The sequence below is a fragment of the Bos grunniens genome, chromosome 16, assembly GCF_055505025.1.
Source record: "Bos grunniens cultivar Pamir isolate PY7600 chromosome 16, Bosgru_T2T1.0, whole genome shotgun sequence".
Classification (NCBI taxonomy): domain Eukaryota; kingdom Metazoa; phylum Chordata; class Mammalia; order Artiodactyla; family Bovidae; genus Bos; species Bos grunniens.
The window spans coordinates 39,514,908-39,533,692 of record NC_141180.1 but is presented as its reverse complement, the minus strand read 5'-3'; the positions used below and the strand labels follow the sequence as shown (position 1 = coordinate 39,533,692).

The 18,785-nt window shown below is 50.1% G+C and overlaps 1 protein-coding gene and 1 pseudogene across 2 annotated transcripts in view; one reads left to right on the top strand and one right to left on the bottom strand.

Moving 5' to 3' along the window:
• The window catches only part of TNFRSF1B (TNF receptor superfamily member 1B), a 35,348-nt gene extending 32,790 nt beyond the window's left edge, over positions 1 to 2,558 (bottom strand). The window contains exon 1 of the mRNA XM_086344601.1: positions 2,406 to 2,558. Coding sequence (XP_086200727.1) covers positions 2,406 to 2,483 — 78 coding nt within the window. The 5' untranslated portion in view covers positions 2,484 to 2,558. The remainder of the gene's footprint in view (positions 1 to 2,405) is intronic.
• Positions 2,559 to 3,522: 964 nt separating this feature from the next.
• LOC147356669 (ribosomal L1 domain-containing protein 1 pseudogene) lies at positions 3,523 to 5,398 on the top strand (annotated as a pseudogene). Its single transcript, XR_015143436.1, has one exon. The product of XR_015143436.1 is annotated as a ribosomal L1 domain-containing protein 1 pseudogene (transcript).
• The last annotated feature ends 13,387 nt before the right edge of the window (positions 5,399 to 18,785 follow it).

Sequence of the window (18,785 nt, the reverse complement as noted above, 5' to 3'; positions counted from 1 at the left end):
ATCACCCACCTAACCTGTCAGCTTTACTGGCATTTCTTTGTTGAATGAATGAGTGACTAGATGAATGAATGATGCATTTCACACCAGCTGGCATATACAGCTTTTAAAGGAAGCAAAAACCCAGCTGGCAAAGTGATTCTCCTGCACTTGCAGTCAGTTCAAGTCTCCTTGGGGCTCTTTCTGCAACTCCCTCTGTTACACCCAATATAATTGGACATCACTGAGTGCCAGGGACCCGACTGGGGGCAGGAGGGGGACACAGGCACAGGGAGAGTAGAGTGAGAAGGGCTTTGGAATCAGAGAGACCTGTATTCAAATCCCCTCACCCCCTACCCTCCAGTTCTACAATCCTGGGAAATGCCATAACCTCTCGGAGACTCAGTTTCCACATCTCTAAATGGGAAGACCCCCTTTTAGGAGCTGCTATAAGGAAGGTTTCAGCAAGATTCTGCAATTAAATTCAAAGCCTAGTACCTGGCACTCAGTGGGTATTCGAAAAAAAGGTGTTGTGGTGGTGCTAATAATAAGGAGAAAGATTGCACAGAACCTGTCCTCAAGGAACATTCCATCTACTGAGGTGGATAAAACACCAGATTAAAAAATAGAATGACGTCTCTCCGCAAGGGAGATGAAGGGCTGGGAGTTCTAAAAGCAGTTCATCAAATTCAACTGGGAAACTCAGTAAAGGCTTTGGGATAGGGATAGGGGGAAATGTGTAAAAGACCCTGAAGGATGGGGTAGGGGTTACCATGGAGAGGGGACAGCATGGAGTGTGAAGATACACAACGACCATGAAATACCCAGATGCCTCACTCGCCCTGGCCTGAGACACAGGGGCAGCAGGTCGGGTGGAGGGGAGAGCAGTTTCTGCCTTGGCTACTGGGGGCCTTTTGCTTCTCAGGCAAGGAGAGAGGTGCTCTACTTTGAGGATGGTTGCCCCAGCGATGAGACAATCCTGGGAAGGAGGGAACAAGCTGATATGGGAGCAGGTCACAGGGGAGGGAAGCGAGAGACTCAGGCAAAGCCCTCTAACAACTCCAGGAGAGTGGCCACTGTCCGGAAGAGAAGCCCCACGCCCTTTCCCCCCAGGAGCTCCCATGATCCAGTTTTGGTGAGGCAGACAATGCCCCTAGTCTTGGTACCCTGCAGGCAGGCTGGGGACCACAGCCATGGGCATCCATACTCAGGTCTCAGAGTTGGGACTCTCCTGACCTCCTCTGTTTACACAACAATCTCTGGGGCAGCAACCCGCCCCCACACCAAATGTGAGTCAGTTCTGATCTGACAGCCTCCATCCTCTGCCCTGGAGAACTGGACTCTAAGGTATCTTTAGCCTTAGCCTGTGAGTCACCTCACATGAGTCAATACCACCTCCTACTTTCTTCCCTGGTAAAGATGTCCAGACGGGTCAGTATACACCCATCCATAAGATCGTGAGAAGGGATGAAGGCACACCTGCTCATTTGCCAAGAAGGGAAAGGAAGAGATGTCCTTTTTAAGGGAAGAGCACCCTCCCATGCCCTTCTATGAAATACAAGGAGTTTGCTGAGCCTCAGTTTTCCTTCTCTGCAAAATGGAGCCATTCAGTCTTACCAGCCACAAAGGGCAAAGGAGGAGCAGTCCTCTGCACACTCTCCCTTGCTGTCTGGTGAGTGCAGTCAGTACTGAATAACAGCTCTGAGGTCTCTGCTCTCTCTGTTTTCCTGGAGCCCCTTAGAGATCATGTCAGTCTTGACAACCAGCCCAGAAGTCCACCCTTGTCCCCAGATCCTCAGGGAGGTCAGACCAGGGGAACTCTAGGACAGCATCTTCCTGACAGGGCAGACTCTGAAGTGGGGTCTGGGCAAAGGTCTCGGAAGACAGCCCATAGTCTGAATGTGCCCTTATTAGGCACTTACTGCACACCTGCCCTATTCTTTTAGAGGCACAGCCCCAGTATTTCTAAGAAAAAATAAAAGCATTGCCCAGAAGAGGAGGAAGTCTTCTGAAGAAGGTGCCGGGCATCTGCAGTGGGGACAGCGCCCCAGTACAGTTCACCGCCTACCCTCACCCCAAACCCACCCTGGGGAAGGCAGGGGTCGCAGGGGTAACGGGAGCTGGGGTCCAGAGTCTGTCTGGGATCTGTCCAGAGCCCGCTGGCTGGCCACCAACGCCCTGGGCTGCGCTGACGGAGGGACCAGGGTGCGATCCCCGACCGCGGTGTCCAGAGTTCCAGACCTCGGACCTCGGGCGCACGTGTGACAAACCCGAGGTCCCCTTAAGGTCTCCAAAGGCGCGCGCGTCTGATCCTGTTTCCACGGCCCGGAGTCCAGCTCCTGTGTCAGGGCACCCCGGGGGCGGGGGACGCGCGCCAACCCGGGGGTGGGTGGGATGCCGCCCCCCGCGGGGGCGCGCGAGTCACCTACCTGGGCGGGCACGGCGCGGCCCGCGGCCCAGAACTGCAGACCGACCGCCAGCGCGGCCCAGAAGGCGGTGGGCGCCATAGGTGCGGGCGGGTTGGCCAAGCCCTCGCGCCCTTGAGCGTCCGCTCCCGCTCCGCTGCCTCGGCGCCTCTGACTGAAAGCGAAAGCCGGTGCGCGGCCCCAGACAGGCCGGGGGGCGGGACCGCGCGCGGACACACCTCCTTGCCCTCCTCCTGCACCCGCCCCCGGCCGGCCGCCCTGCACCACAGCCCGGACACTCACCAGAGTTTGCCCGCCTCGGCGCTGGGTTCGGACCTCCAGCGCCAGCCACTCCCCGCCCGCCGAGACCCTACAATCTCCTTCTAACATCCCCTCCTGTTAGAATCAAGCTTCCCAGAGGTGGCGCGGGAAACCCTCACGGGAGACAGGCTCCTACCAGGCTTGTGGTTGCCCCGAGGCTTTGCCTGCCGACCTGCCCTCGTCCACCTACCCCTCCCACCCGCGTCAGGCTCTCCACTCTCGTGGAGGAGTGGGGCACAATTGGGGGAAAATATCGCACAAAACTGACACGAGCTCAGCTAGGGGCGTCCTAGATTATTCGCTCATTTAGACTTTAGAGTCGGCCCACCTGAGTCTGAATCTCTGCATTAACCTCAAAGAGATAGTCTGAAGATTGAAAGTTATGGAGTAAACATACTATAGTATGTATTGGACTTCCCTCGTGGCTCAGCGGTAAAGAATCTGCCTGGCAATGCAGGAGACGCAAGAGACACAGGTTCAATCCCTGAGTTAGGAAGATCCCCTAGAGAGGAAATGGCAACCCACTCCAGTATTCCTGCGGTATTCTTGTTCCATGGACAGAAGGACCCTGGCAGGCTACAGTCCATGGGGTTGCATACAGTCCCTCAGGACTGAGCAACTATATATATATTATATATGCATGTAAATTTATAATGTAAGTATCTAAGTAACTTAGTAAGCTCTGTGTGCATATTAGCTGTTACTTCTATTCTTCATCTGCTCGTTTATCCTTAAACATTCTTCATATCCTCCTCAGAGTGAGCCTGGCCCTTCCCTGACCTCCTTGAGTCCCCAGTCCTGGTAGCAAACGAGTAAACAGAGACTGGGAGTTCCCGGGTCGGCACGCGAGTCTCCACGCGGTGAGGGCGACATGGAGGCTTCTGCTTCTAACCCACAGTCGACCTCACCCGAGACTTCAGCTTCGACTCCAGAGACCCCGCCCGACCCGGAGCAGCTGGACGAAGAGCAGGTTAAGAAGGCAGTGGAGGCTCTGTTGGCACATTCCAGATCCAGGAAAAACGCAAATGGATTACTTCTGAATGAGAATGAAAATTTCTTTTTAATGGTGGTATTATGGAAAATTCCAAGTAAAGAACTGAGGGTCAGATTGTCTTTGCCTCATGGTATTCGATCAGATTTAGCAGACGTTTGTTTATTTACCAAAGATGAACCAAATTTAAGCTCTGAACAGACAGAACGTTATTATAAGAAGCTTCTAAACAACCATGGGATCAAAACCATTTCTCAGATTATCCCCTTCCGAACTTTAAAAAAGGAATATAAAGCCTATGAAGCCAAGCTCCGCCTCTTGGGTAGTTTTGACTTCTTCATTACAGATGCCAGAATCAGGCGGCTCTTGCCCTCACATCTGGGGAGGCATTTCTACAACAGAAAGAAGGTTCCAGTATCTGTAAACCTTCAGTCCAAGACTTTATCTAGAGAGATCAACGACTGCATTGGGGGAACTGTCTTAAACATCTCTAAGAGCGGCTCTTGCAGCACTATCCGCATCGGTCACACGGGGATGCCGATTCAGCATATCGTTGAAAATGTCGTTGCTGTTGCGAAAAGTCTCTCGCAGAAACTGCCAGAGAAGTGGGAGAGCGTGAAGCTCTTGTTCGTGAAGACTGAGCGGTCGGTTTCCCTGCCTGTCTTCTCTTCCTTTGTCAGCAGTCAGGGTGAAGCCAAGGGACTCCGCACACGAGACCTGTTGAAAAAGGTATCAAAGAAAAGCCGGAAGAAGACAGAAAGAGCTCTTAAAAGACAGCAGGAGAAGAAAGAAAAGAAGCTTCTGAAGCAGTCTGCAAAGGCCAAACCTGCCCCAACAACCGATGCAGTGGCCCCCAAAACTGGGGGCGTTCCAACCCAGGACCCTGCACCCCAGGAGGAAACCAGTGGGGTGAGCGCCCTTCCTAAAGCACAAGATGATTCTGAAGATGAAATCCCATTGCTGGTGCCATTGAAGGAAACTCCAGCTGCAGGAAGCACCAAGATACAAAAGGCTGCAATAGGAAAGAAGTCTCCGAAAAAGAGTCCTGGTCCCAACACAGCTCGTGGGAAGAAGAGAAAGGCCTCCCCAGCCCTGGAGACCCCAATAGCTGCGGAGCCCAAGACCCCAGGGAAAGGCCCAGGGAAGAAGGCCAGAGTCAAAGAAGAGGTGGAGAAAGAAAGAAACTCTTCCCTGGGGAAAAAAGACCCAAGACAGACTCCCAAAAAGCCAGAGGCCAAGTTCTTCACCACTGCTAGTAGCTCTGTGAAAAAAGCCCCCTGTACCCTGACACAGCGACCCAAAAAACCCAAAGTACCCCAGTCAACCTAAAATCAGAGACTCAACCAGCAGGAAACTCAGCTATCCGAAGAGCTTGTAAAAAAAAATACCTGGGTTCTGACTCTGACCCCTGCTGCAAACTCAGAGTGAGGCCTACCTGGACTTCAGTATATTTTTTAATATCTCCGCAAGTAATTCTGATAAATATTCATGGGTGTATGAGAACCAGTGGTTGGAAGTAGGTCCATTTATTTTGTTGTTCTTCTGTGTATTTGCTAATGTAATAGAGGGAAAGTATAGTGCTTCTTCGTGGTTGTGTTTTTTGTTATTAAAGTGTCACATTTGTTTCACGATACACTGTTGGCATTCCAGATCTTGTCGGTGTTTTACTTGAATAAAGCCTATGAGATTAAAAAAAAAAAAAAAACAGAGACTGGGACAGAAAACTGTCCAGGAAGCTGTGGGGGCCCAGAGGGGCCTGGCCCAGGCCAAGGGCCACAAAGGCTGGTTTCCCTGGAGTTTACATCTGAGCATCCATTCTAGCTGCCACTCTGAGTGCCAGGGCTTCTAATACCAGGACCAGCCCTAAGTGACAAAAAAGTTCCACTAGCCCCAGGAGTCCTTGCCCCTAGCACACAGGGTATTTCGGCAGGGGCAGGGTGGGCAGGACTTTATTCTCTTCCCTGACTGCCCCAAGACAGGGGACCCCCTGCTCTGGCCACCAACCCCAGGGATGGTAAGGATGATGCTTCTAAGCATTGAGTGAGAAACTGGGAAGTGACCCTTGGGGGATGGAAAATCCCACCTCCTGATCAGGAGACTGGGAAATAACCTGGTTCCCACACATTTCTGAGACATGGGCCACGCTGAGGACGAGGCTAGCATAGCCCACAACATTAACTCTGTAGAGAGGGTCAGCCTCTAAAACTGGCATGAAGATTTCTTCTGGCCCTTACAAGTCTTGTCTGGGAGCAGTTTGAAGGACTTCCTTATCCCTGAGAGAGAGCCAAGACCAGGAGTGTAGTGACACCTCCGTGGATGTCCCCTGCACACCCCAAATCCAGTGGGTCCCCCTGACTCATTCCCTCCAACAGCTCCCCATGCCAGGGAGCAGTACCACCACCACCACCCCAACCTCCAGGGATCCCACCTTCCAACTCAACTCTACCAGCTGGACTCCAAGAGGTGGATGACAGCCAACCCAACAGGAAAGCAAACCCTCTATCTAGTGATCCTATGAAAGTGAAAGTGTTAGTCGCTCCCTCGTGTCCGACTCTTTGTGACCCCGTGCACTGTAGCTCGCCATACTCCTCTGTCCATGGATTTCTCCAGGCAAGAATACTGGAGTAGGTTGCCATTCTCTTCTCCAGGGGATCTTCCTGACCCAGGAATCGAACCCAGGCCTCCTTCATTGAACATGGGTTCTTTGCCATCTGAGCCACCAGGAAACTTAAGGCTGGGCTATACAAGGTACTTAATACAGAGGAATTGGTTATAAAGATGTTAGAGAAATTAAAAGAATTAGGGGAAAGGGATACTATTCCAAGCTTAGCAACTACAAGAAGCCACCACCATCTCTGGGGCCGAAAGTGGCATTACCAAAGCCAGGAGCTGGGGCATCTAGAGCCATCTGGGAACATGGCAGAGACAGAGTCACTGTTAGAGACAGGGCATGAGCAGAGGGTCCTGGCTTCCCCCATCCTCTCACCCTCCAGTCACCCACCAGTGCCTCCCATTGGCCAAATTTAAAATAGGAGCCATTTAGGAAAGGAACCTGAGAGATGTAGTTTGTTGAGATCATCCCACTGCAATGGAAATTAAAAGATGCTTGCTCCTTGGAAAGAAAGCTATGACAAACCTAGGCAGCATATTAAAAAGCATAGACATCATTTTGCCAACAGAAGTCCATATAGTCAAAGCTGTGGTTTTTCTAGTAGTCATGTCACAGACATGACAGTTGGACCCTAAAGAAGGCTGAGCACTGAAGAATTGATGCTTTCAAATTGTGGTGCTGGAGAAGATCCTTGAGAGTCTCTTGGACTGCAAGAACAAACCAGTCAAACCTCAAGGAAATCAATCCTGAATACTTATTGGAAATACTGTTGCTCTAATACTTTGGCCACCTGATGTGAAGAGTTAACTCATTGGAAAAGACTCTGATGCTGGGAAAGATTGAGGGAAAAGGAGAAGGGGCAGCAGAGGATGAGATGATGAGATGGTTAGATAGCATCACCGACTCAATGGACAGGAATTTGGGCAAACTCCGGGAGATTTTGAAAGACAGGGAAGCCTGGCATGCTACAGTCCATGGGGTCACAAAGAGTTGGACACAACTTAGCGACTCAACAACAACAACACTACAATGGGGGTGGGGTGGGAGTAGGGGCTTGATAGCAGGGCCTGGAGCTGAGCATAGGCAGATAACCGGTGAGGGTCTAAGGAGAAAGTCTCACTCCTTCTTAGGTTTGTTCTGGGGACCTATTCTTTCTGCATGGAATCCTGGGCAAGTCTTGGAGCTTTTCCAGGCACTTCCAGGCAAGTCACCAGATGAGTCCAATCCTGCCCTGGAGACTTGACAGAGTTGCAGTCTCTTATCTAGGGTGGAGCTTCTCCCTTTGTCTAACTGAACCCTGGCTGGAACCTACCTAGGAGTGGGAGGACCCAACGACTTCTCTCTTGACCCTGCCAAGCGTGTTGTGGAGAAAGGTTTTGGAAGCAAAGGGCGCAGTGTTTCATGGCAGCTAGAATTACCACCAACACCACCACCCCACACATAAACACACTGGGGCCTCTGGGAGGCAGTTTCTGGCTCATTCTCTCTTGGGGCACTCTTGCAGGTTTCTAGGAGACCTGTTTACTGATTGCTCTGGCCATAGCTCCCCAGCACCAGAGATGCTTGAGTCTCCTGCTGACCATAGCTTACCATATCCCCCTTTTCCCCTACATGAGTGGTGGTCTCCAGGCTTCTCCTGCCCAAGGCTCCTCCCCACAGGAAGTGCTATGGGTCAGAGATGACCCAAGGGTGGTTTTCTCCCTGGAGCCCACGGTTGTTGCCCCTTCGCCCTACACTGGAGCAGCTTGGCTCCCACCCATGCACCCTGTCTCATCCCAGCTCTGCCACCTTAGGCCCTTCCAGCCACAGGCTCCAACTCACATCATCATCTTGATCAGGCATCTGCTGTGTGCCAGACCTGGGGTTCTGGGTGCTTAGTAGTACACAAGCAATAATAGTCTCCCATCAGGGGCTTCCCTGGTGGCTCAATGATAAAGAATCTGCCTGCCAACACAGGAGACACAGGGTTCAATCTCTAATTCGGGAAGATCCCACATACCACGGAGCAACTAAGCCCATGCGCCACAACTACTGAGCCTGTGCACTAGAGCCTGGGAGCTCTAACTACTGAGTCCACGTGCCGCAACTTCTGAAGCCCACATGCCCTGCAGCCCCTGCTCTGCAACAAGAGAAACTACAACAATAAGCTTGCACAATCCTACTAGAGAATAGTTCCCACTCTCCACAACTAGAGAAAAACCCTCCCAGCAATGAAGACTCATCACCGCCAAAAATAAATAAATAAAACAGTCTCCTATCAGTCTTCTGGTCCCTAAACGCCAGCAATGTCAAGCTCTTAGAGTGGGCCTGGTACCCCTCCTGCTTGCCTGGAGGTAAGGGGAAGCACCCTCCCCTCTCCCTTGAGAGGCAGCAGGGGGCACTCGTCACCATAGTGACTCCTTCCCCCTGCCCCCGCCCCACCCCCAATCCTTTCTCTTGGCTTCTCCAACTGGACATCTTGTTTCAGCAGTGGGTAGGCAATGGCCGATTTCTGCATTTGACATTCAGTCTCTTAGCATGACCTGTATTGGTGGTCCAGGACTCTCTTTTCCAGATGGGGTTTTGATCTTAGAACCCAGCATATTGTACATGCCACTGGTACATTCACGACAGCATGGGAGGCGCCTGGAATACCCTGCCAACTGAATCACTTGGCCCCTCTCCTCCTGCCCCACAGCCTGGCCCTGGCTTTGACTTTGGCCATTTTTCACTTGTGATGCTCTGATGGCCTCCAAACCAATCCCCTGGCCTTCAAGCTCTGTCCCTCTCTTCCATTAGCCAGAGTGTGGCCAGGGTCAGCTGTCAAAAGCATAAGGCAGTCATATAATTCCCTCTAGTCTAGTCATTCCCAACCAAGGGGTGATTTTGCCCCCTCCTTTAGAGGACATTTGGCAATGCCTGGAGACATTTTGGGTTGTCTCCATTGCAGGGGGCAGGGACTACTCGTATCTTGTGGCTAGAGACCAAAATGGAGCTACTAAATACCCTACTATGCACAGCACAGCCCCCTGCAATGGTGTTTTCCATAACAGAGAGTCTTCCAGGCCCAAATGTTGGTAGTGGTGAAGCTGAAAACCAGTGCAACCCATGGCTCCCTGCAGCAGAATTGAGCTCAGCCTCCTTGGTGAGATGCTGGAGACCTTCACATCCTAGTCCAGCCTGCCTACCAGATGGATCTCTTGCACCATGACCCCCATCTCCACACTGGACTCTAACCACCCTGGACTCCCTAAAGAATCCTGAGTTCCCACCTCCATGCCTCTGTCCACCTGGGTCCCTTTGCCTGGGATGTTTTTCCCTCCTGTTTGCTGGATGATCACCTATTTGTCCTTCAAGTCAAAGCACAGCTCTCTCTTCTTGGTGAGACTTGCCCTTAACCACACCCCACCAAGCCAAGCAGGGTTTGGTCCTTCCACAGACCTTTAGCATGACTCTCACTTGGGTATGGTTAGCCGCTTACATGTCTCCTCTCCTTTCTTAGTAATTGTGATACTAGTAGTTATTAGAAGTCTTCTCTGGGCCAGATGAATTACACATGTTGTTTTGCAACAGAGAGGTCCAGCTTATATGGCCAGTAAGGGGTACTTTCTGTATCTCTCTGTCTCCTACATGAGTGGTGGCCTCCTGCCTTCCACCCAGGGCTTGCTCCCTATAGCAAGCACTATGGATCAGAGAGGACCCAAGACTGGCTTCCTCCTAGGAGCCCACCCTTGCCCTTCACCCTATACCTGAAGCAGCCCAGCTCACACCCATGCACCCTGGCTCACTCCAGCTCTAGCACCTCAGACACATCCAGCCATAGGCTCCAACTCGTGTTGTGACTTGTATGAAGCACCTGCTGCGTGCAGCCCTAGGGAGCTGGGCGCTGAGGGTGGAAGCAGATGAGCATCTCCATCAGTCTTGTGGTCCCTAATCGCCTGCCATGTCAAGCACGGGGATTGAAACACATAGCCAAGGAGCTCTGCTCAGCTGACTGCCTCTCACTGCTGGACTGTGTGATCCTCAAGGGCAGAGCAACTTGGTCACAGTCCCCTCTATTTCCCCAGTGGCCAGGTGATACCTGGAGTGGGGGCTCAGTACAGTTGAAGTAGATGAAGGCTGCAAACAGGATGAGCGTGTGCAGGAGACAAGAGAAGGGTGAAGAAGTAAGTCAGCAAATGAACGGTTGAGTGATTGTCAGGGTCGATGCCCCAGAATCCAGTCCAGTCCGATCACTCCCAGGCCCTGTGTACTCAACCAGGTCTACCAGACCATGTACCTCAGAGACCCCTAGCCCCACAAGGCAGAAAAATTCCACTTGCTCCTCGGTAAAGGGTGGCAGGCTGGTTTCCAGAACACAGAACCATGGCCCTCTGGTCCCCAAATCAGGGGCAGCATGTGCAGTGTCTGAACCCTGGGGCTCCCTGGAGCTTCCCCCACTTCCCAGTGCAGCCAGTAGCTCTCAGAAAGCCCCCAGCCATCTTGCACACACCACCCCAGAAAGCCAATGCCTGTGTTTCACAAGCTGTATAGAGGAAGGCTCAGCCCAGCAGGCATCATGCATGAGAACAGCCAGCTTGTCCACCAATATTTATTGAGCACCTACTGTGTACTGGGTGTTTGCATTTGGAGGAACAGCTCTGCAGCTTCAGCCAGCAGCAAGAGGTGCTATTAGAAGGCATAGGTGGTCAGGGTGTTTCAGAAGGCATTGCTGAGGGTAGGCTTGGAGGGGTGGTTTACACTACGGGGGAGTTCTCAGAATTGGCCTTCAGTGGGACTTGGTCTGGGGCGGGTTCCACTGGGATCTTGTCTTAGCAGGACCCCACTGCCAGCCTCACCCAGTTTGGCCCACAGACCGAGCAGGTGACCTTTTCTCTTATGCCACTGTCCTGCTTGTCTCAGCGCCCTGGATGCTCAGGGCCAGCCCCTTGATGACTCATGTCCCAAAATCTCAAAAAGGAAGTAGCACTGGGGTGAGCCACAGCTCTGCAACTGCCTCCTCTCAATGTCGAGGCCTCCCACCTGCCTTCCCGCCTACCTCAAGGCCACATCTTGGCGGGGACAGGGGTGAAGCTAGCCATACCAAGCTGGGGGCTGGGGATACTGCTCCCCTCCCCATTTCCTCCTGAAGAAGAGGAGGGCAGCTGTCCCTCCCCATGACCCTCAAAGAAGACCCCAGGCAATTTGGAGAAGGGAGCCCACAGGCCTCCTCCTTCCCCTGCTCCACCACAACATCCCTGTTCTGAGTGGCCTCTTCCCAGGAATCGGTCCCCAGATTGACCCCAAACCTTTTAAAGACCCTGAGTTTCTAAGCCCAGCAGGTGGAGGCCAGCTCAGACTTGGGGGAATTTCCATCCTAGCCCCAACCCTGTGTGAGGGCCTAGAACATCTAGAACATGAGGGGGCTGGATTAGATCAGGGCACAGGAGGCAGGCTGCTTTTAGCCTAAAGGCCAGCTCAGCTTGGTGATAGCTGCCTAGAGCTTCATGTTGAAAAGGATTCTTTTAAATTAATTAATTAATTTGGCTGCACCAAGTCTTGGTTGTGGCGTGCAGGATCTTTTAGTTGCAGCGTGTGGGACCTAGTTCCCCGGCCAGGAATCAAGCCTAGGCCCTCGGCATTGGCAGTGTGCAGTCTTAGCCACTGGACCACCAGGGAAGTTCCTGAAAAGGATTTGGAGCCTGTACGTGGACTCTGCATGAAAGGATGCTTGACCAGGTAGCCAGGTGTGCACTGGGTGGGGAGACGCAGCCTCAGCAGATCACCTGGCCTCTGCCATCTCTGGACTAGGTCCTAGCGGCCCTCCGGTCCTGATTCTGACTGATTCAAGTACTCTGACTTCCATGAGATGTTGGCTGGATTCTAACCCCCTGCCTTCAACTGTATAGAGGGGACATACCTATCCTGCAGGAATGACCACCTTGATCCCACACAGGGCCTTCCACAACGGGTAGGTCTCCCTTTCATGTTTCTGCCAACCAAGCTGCTGCCTTTTACATCCATCTGCCTTTTAACCTTACAGTGTCTTTGTTTTTATTTTTTTTAATAAGAAAAAAAATCTCAGAGTGTATTATAAAAATCACCCATATTCCCACTACCCAGGATTGACCAATGTTAACAACCAGGTCTGCCCTCTTTCCTCACTGACCTTCTATCCTAACGCTTGATCCTCTATCTTCTTGGTTGATCCTGAACATGCAAAACACTCATATTACCTTTCCTCCAGATGCCTGAGTGCCTATGCCCTCACTCTGGTCCAGTCTGCTCAAACACCACCTCCTCAGAGATGCTTCTCTGACCCTCCTAGCTAAAGCTGCTTGTCTTTCTTTCTTTAATGTTTACTTATCTATTTGACTGTACCTGGTCTTAGTTATGGCACAAGGGATCATCCCTCTTCATCGTGCCATGCAGGATCTTTGGTTGTAGCATGTGGGACCATTAGTTGAGGCATACAAACTCTTAATTGCAGCATGTAGGACCTAGTTCACTGCCTAGGAAGGGAACCTGGGGCCCCCTGCATTGGGAGTGTGGATTTCTAGCCACTGGACCACCAGGGAAGTCCGCTGAAGTTACTTTTCTTCATGGCAACTGGTGTAAGTTCTCTACTTGTTTGTCTGTCTCACCTGTGATGGCAGGAACCGGGTCACTTTTGTTCTCTCCTAGCTCTCCAACCCCTACTAAGTAAGCAGCACTGGCATGGATTCAATTGTTTTGGGGTTTTTTTTTTCCTAATGGTAGTCTCTCAGTACATTTTTGTTGAATTATTTTTTTGCTTCAAATTGCTTGGTCATTAAAACCAAAGTCCATCTTGACCCCCAGCCCCTCGTCTAGCCCCTTCTCTTTCCCTGTAAAGGCAGCCATTGGGGGACAGCTCAGACTCCTCTGAGTCTGCCATGTTGCTCACAAATCTTTTTTTCTGCCTTTTCATGTGACTGGATGATGGGGAGGATTATTAAATGCACGTTTCTGTGTTTATATCAATCTACCAGGCACATGCTCTTCTGCCCCTTGGTTTTTCCCCCCCACCGCCCCTCGGCCGTGTTTCTGAGAACTTTCCGTGTTGCTGAGTTCAGACCTGGCGCTGCCCCGCACACCGCCTGCCCCTGCCCTCCCCCATCTCTGTTTACCTGCTGCCCTTGAACTGTTGGGTGCTTGCACTTCTGGCCCAAGGCACATCCTGGAGCCTGTTTCCTGAAGCACTGGATTGAAGGTTTCTCTGGGTCGTAAACCTAAAAAGTACCATAGCACTGCCAGGCAGTGGTCAAAAATGACCAGCATTTTTGCTAGGTCCTGGTCAAGAGGCCTTACCATTTACACTCCCACCAGCATCAAGAGGAGACTCCCTTCCGCGTGCCCAATTCTTTTCATCTTGTCAGCCGGTTTCTTTTTACAGCCCTTTGTGTTTTCAAAAAGCTTTCAATTCTCCTACCTCCTTTCAGCCTCATCAAGGCACTACCCATATTCCTTTCCTTTGAAGGATGAGTCTCTCCTCCCTCAACCCCAAACCTTCACCCCACTACCCTCTACCCTCATTCCTGCTTCGCACCAACCCTTTCCACTCTCCCAACTGCCACCCATCCACCCACCCCACTCTCCAAACCTCACTGTCTCTCCTTCAGGCCCTGGAGGAGTCAAGAAGCAGCAGATCCCCACTTTCTAGTTAAAGAAGCAAAGACAAGGACTTCCCTGGTGATCCAGCGGTAAAGAATTCGCCTGCCAGTACAGGCAATGTGGGTTCAATCCCTGGTCTGGGAAGACTCCACATGCTGCAGGCGCCTAAGCCCATGAGCCACAACTACTGAAGCCCACGTGCCTAGAGCCCATGCTCCACAACGAGAGAAGCCACCGCAGTGAGAAGCCCGAGCACAACGAAGAGTAGCCCCCACTCGCTGCAACTAGAGAAAGCCCGTGTGCAGCAATGAAGACCCAGCACAGTCATAAAGAAAGAAAGAAAGAGAAGGACTTCCCTGGTAGTCCAGTGGTTAAGAATCCACCTTCCAATGCAGGGGACGCCGGTTCAATCCCCGATTGGGGGGACTAAGATCCCACATGTCCCAGGGCAACTAAGCCCTCGAGCCACAACTAGAGACAGCCCTCATGCGCAACGAAGGGCCTGAGCACAGAAATGAAGACCCAGCGCAGCCAAAAAAAAAAAAAGACTCAAGAGACAAAGAATGTCTCCCAGACGCACTCTGGCCTCAGTTTCCCTGCCTCCTCTTGAGTTCTCCACCCATTACAAACGGGGCCACCCCCAGCCTGGGCCGGAACCGAGCCCCTCCACCAGCCGCTCCACCAGCCCCTCCTTCAGCCCCTCCCGCTTTGGGTAAGAGATTCCTAGCTATTTGAGAGTTTGGTCGCTGGTGTGAATGGAATCTTTTTTTGCGTAACTTCTCTCACTCTCAGGTACAATGGATTCGGTGAATCATACTCCTCAGATCTAGCCTTACAAGCCCCCTATCTGGCTTTGTTTCCCCCGCTCCAGCCCCTGGCCCCTGGCGCCCACCATAAACAGTCCATGGGTCCTTGTAAAGCACATGCTGGTGTCTGTGGGTGTTTGAATTTCTCTGAAGTGGGACTGCCGGATCGTGGGGTCATCGTGTGTCTATTTCAAGAAAGTCCTCTGGGATGGCCACATCAGCCACACTCCTTCCCACCAGCAGGGTAGGAGGGTTCCCTTTTCTTCCATTTCCCTCAAACTGGCTATTAGCCAACATTCTGATTTGGGCCAATTTGATGGGTATAGAGTAGAAGTCACCGTTGTCTCATTTGCATTTCTCTGAATATTCGTGGGTCTGAGCACCTCTTCACTACTTAGTCATTTGGGTTTCCCCTTCTGTGAACTGCCTATTCATATCCTTTGACCATATTTCTATTATTTCCTGTCTTTTTCTTGTAGCTTTGCAATAATTCCTTGTATATTCTAGATATTAATTCCTTGCCATTTTTAGATATCACAAACACTTCTACATTCTGTCATCCATCTGGTGTCCTGGTTTATACTGTCCTTTGTTGGTTTAAAAAAAAAAACAAAACCTTAGTTTTAATGTAATCAAATCCATAAATTTTTTGCCATTTGGATCTTAGTCAAAAAGTCCTTCCTCACCATGGATGTAAAAGTATTTTCCTATATTTTCTTTCATCAGTTTTATGATTTTATACCTCACATCTAGGTCTTTAATACAACCCAAATGATATGTGGTATAGAAGATCTAGAGACCCAACTTCATTTTTTCTCTACAGAGTGAGCCAGTCTTTCCTATATCTTTGGCCAAATAATCCATTCTTTAATCACTGATCATAATTACATGGGTCTGTCACTGAACGACTCATTCTGTTCCATTCATTCCTGCTGATGGGCTTGTTCCACAGTTGTTTTTTTTTTTAATTGGAGGGCTCTGTGGAATGTTTAATACCTGGTAAAGTGAATCTCCTTTGCTCTTTTTAAAAATTCACTTTATTCTACAGGTTCTTTATTCTTCCATACACATTTTAGAATACACTTGGCCACTTTGATCACCTGCTGCGAAGAACTGACTTATTGGAAAAGACCCTGATGCTGGGAAAGATTGAGGGCAGGAGGAGAAGGGGACGACAGAGGATGAGATGGTTGGATGGTATCACCGACTCAATGGATATGAGTTTGAGCAAACTCCGGGAGATAGTGAAGGACAGGGAAGTCTGGGGTGTTGCAGTCCATTGGGTCACAAAGGGTCAGACATGACTGAGTGACTGAACTGAACAGAACTAAGTTCCTCAAATTCCAGCTAAGATTTTAATTAAGGTTGCACTGAATTGATAGGTGAATTTGGGGGAGAACAGACATCCTTGCAGTGTTAAGTTTTTCCGTTATCAACATGATATGTATACCCTTCTTTTATTCGGGACTTCTTCTATGGTTTTAATAGTTTTTTCCCCTTCTCTGAGCATTTGGTGTGGCAGGTTGAAATTTGTCAGCACCTCTCCCTAACTCACCACCTTCTGCACCTGGGTTCCCAGTTGATGTTTGCAATAACTCCGGGCAGGCTGAATGGCAAGACCTAATAGCCCAGCTCTGTAGATGATTTTAAGCCATTCATCCTAAACTAATAGGCTGTGTGGACACCTCATACAGCACACATCTCCCTATAGCAAATCTCATTAACATGTGAAGTCTGTTTCATAAAGAATTTGCCAGACCCCAAGGCAATGGCCTCTAAGTTATTCTACGTGTCATAAAGAGGTTTGACTTCACAGATGGAGAACTTGGGGTTCTTCGTGTGCTCTGAACACAGGGCTGAAAACCAGGGAGAGATGGAATTACCAGACTCATCCCACTCCATCGCCAGAAGCCTATACCTACTCGGAATCAGTGGCCTCAGTTCTTCAGAACAACCTTTGTCAGGAGACAAGGCCATACCTGTCACTTCTTTTTGACTTTTCCAAGGGAAAACAGCTTTCCTGACCCTGTCCCCACCTCACCTTACTCCAAGGCTTCCTCTAACGTGCCTCCCCAAAAGGTTCCCACTTGGACCTCAGGCCTCTCAGGCATAAACAATCTCACATTAAAATATGATGCCTTGGGACTTCCCTGGTGGTCCATTGGCTAAGCCTGTACACTTTCAATGCAGGGGAACCAGGTTCAATCCCTGGTCAGGGACCTAGATCCCACAGGCCACAACTAAAGACCCTGCTGCTGCTGCTGCTGCTGCTGCTAAGTCGCTTCAGTCGTGTCCGACTCTGTGCGACCCCATAGACGGCAGCTCACCAGGCTCCCCCGTCCCTGGGATTCTCCAGGCAAAAACACTGGAGTGGGTTGCCATTTCCTTCTCCAATGCATGAAAGTGAAAAGTGAAAGTGAAGTCACTCAGTCGTGTCCAACCCTCAGCGACCCCATGGACTGCAGCCCACCAGGCTCCTCCATCCATGGGATTTTCCAGGCAAGAGTACTGGAATGGGGTGCCACATGCCACAACAAAGATCAGAGACCCTGTGTGCTTCAACTAAGACCCAGCACAGCCAAATAAACAAATAAACACTTTTAAAAATATGATGCCTTCCTGCTCCTGATATAAGCCATCCTTCCTGGCTTCACTTCAACTCTATCTCCTTCTTGAACCCCTCCAGGATCTCTCCAGTTCACAGAGATCTCTTGCCTTCTCCACATGGAGTCTGACATTGAAGAAAAAGCACTGGAATGGGCTAAACCAGAGGTTCTCAAAGATTTTTTTGGTCATAAAACTCTGTTCAGATGGAATCTTAGAAGAAAAGACAACTTAGCAATCTCAGACTGCTTGGCCATTCCAACTCTGCCGCTCACTGGCTGTGTGACCTTGGACAGATAACTACACCTCTCTGAGCCCTTTGTTTCTTGATCTGTAATATGACAATAATAACTATAGCTGCCTCCCAAGGTTGATATTGAAAAGTAAATGCTATGATACATGATGGTTAGATAGCATCACTGACTCAATGGACATGGATTTGAGCAAACTCTGGGAGATAGTGAAGGGCAGGGGAGCCTGGTGTGCTGCAGCCCATGGGGTCACAAAGAGTCGGACACGACTTAGCAACTGAACAACAACAACCATAGTAAGCTCTCAATAATGATGACCATTAGGATGGAAATCCAGTTTATAAAACAAATCAAAGAGTTGCTTCTTTGACTGAAGGTGGCTGGGGCAAGATTGCTCTCCACTGGCTTGACTAAGTTGGGCTTCCCAAGTGGCTCAGTGGTAAAGAATCTACCCGCCAATGCAGGAGACACAGGTTCGATCTCTGGGTTAGGAAGATCCCCTGGAAAAGGAAATGGCAACCCACTCCAGTATTCTTGCCTGGAGAATTCCATGGACAGAGGAACCTAGTGGGCTATAGTCCATGGGGTCACAAAGACTTTTTAGTGATTAAACAACAACAATAAGCACAGATGCTGAGAAAGAGCAGGTCTTGTAGATCTAATAAGAGGACAAGAACTAAAAGCAGGAGGCCTCTAGGCATTTCATTCATAACCACCAGAAGCAAATCCCCTCAGTGGGGCCTCCATGGAGATGGGGTTCAGGCTGACAGTCTAAGCTATGGATTTCTTGTAATTGTAGGGTGAAAATGGTTTTACCAATGTGAGTTAAGCTATGAACTAACATCCATTACAATTATAACCATAAGTTGGGAGGTTTTATTTTAATAATAATTAGCTGAAGATGATTTTTAAAAATTATTTAGGAGAAGGCAAGAAGCAAAAATATTTGAAGTGGTTATAATGGGTGTTGGGATCATGCATAATTTTTGTTACTTTCCTTATACTTTTTTCTATTTTTATAAGCTTTATTTTTCAAAAATTGCAGTTACCTCTCTATTTATAAGGAGCTTTCTCCTTATTTCTCAGTGTCTCAGTGGTAAAGAATCTGCCTGCAATGCAGGAGATGCGGGTTCAATCTCTGGGTCAGGAGGATCTCCTGGAGAAGAAAATGGCAACCCAGGGATCTTGCCTGGAAAATCCCATGGACAGAGGAGCCTGGTGAGTTTTAGT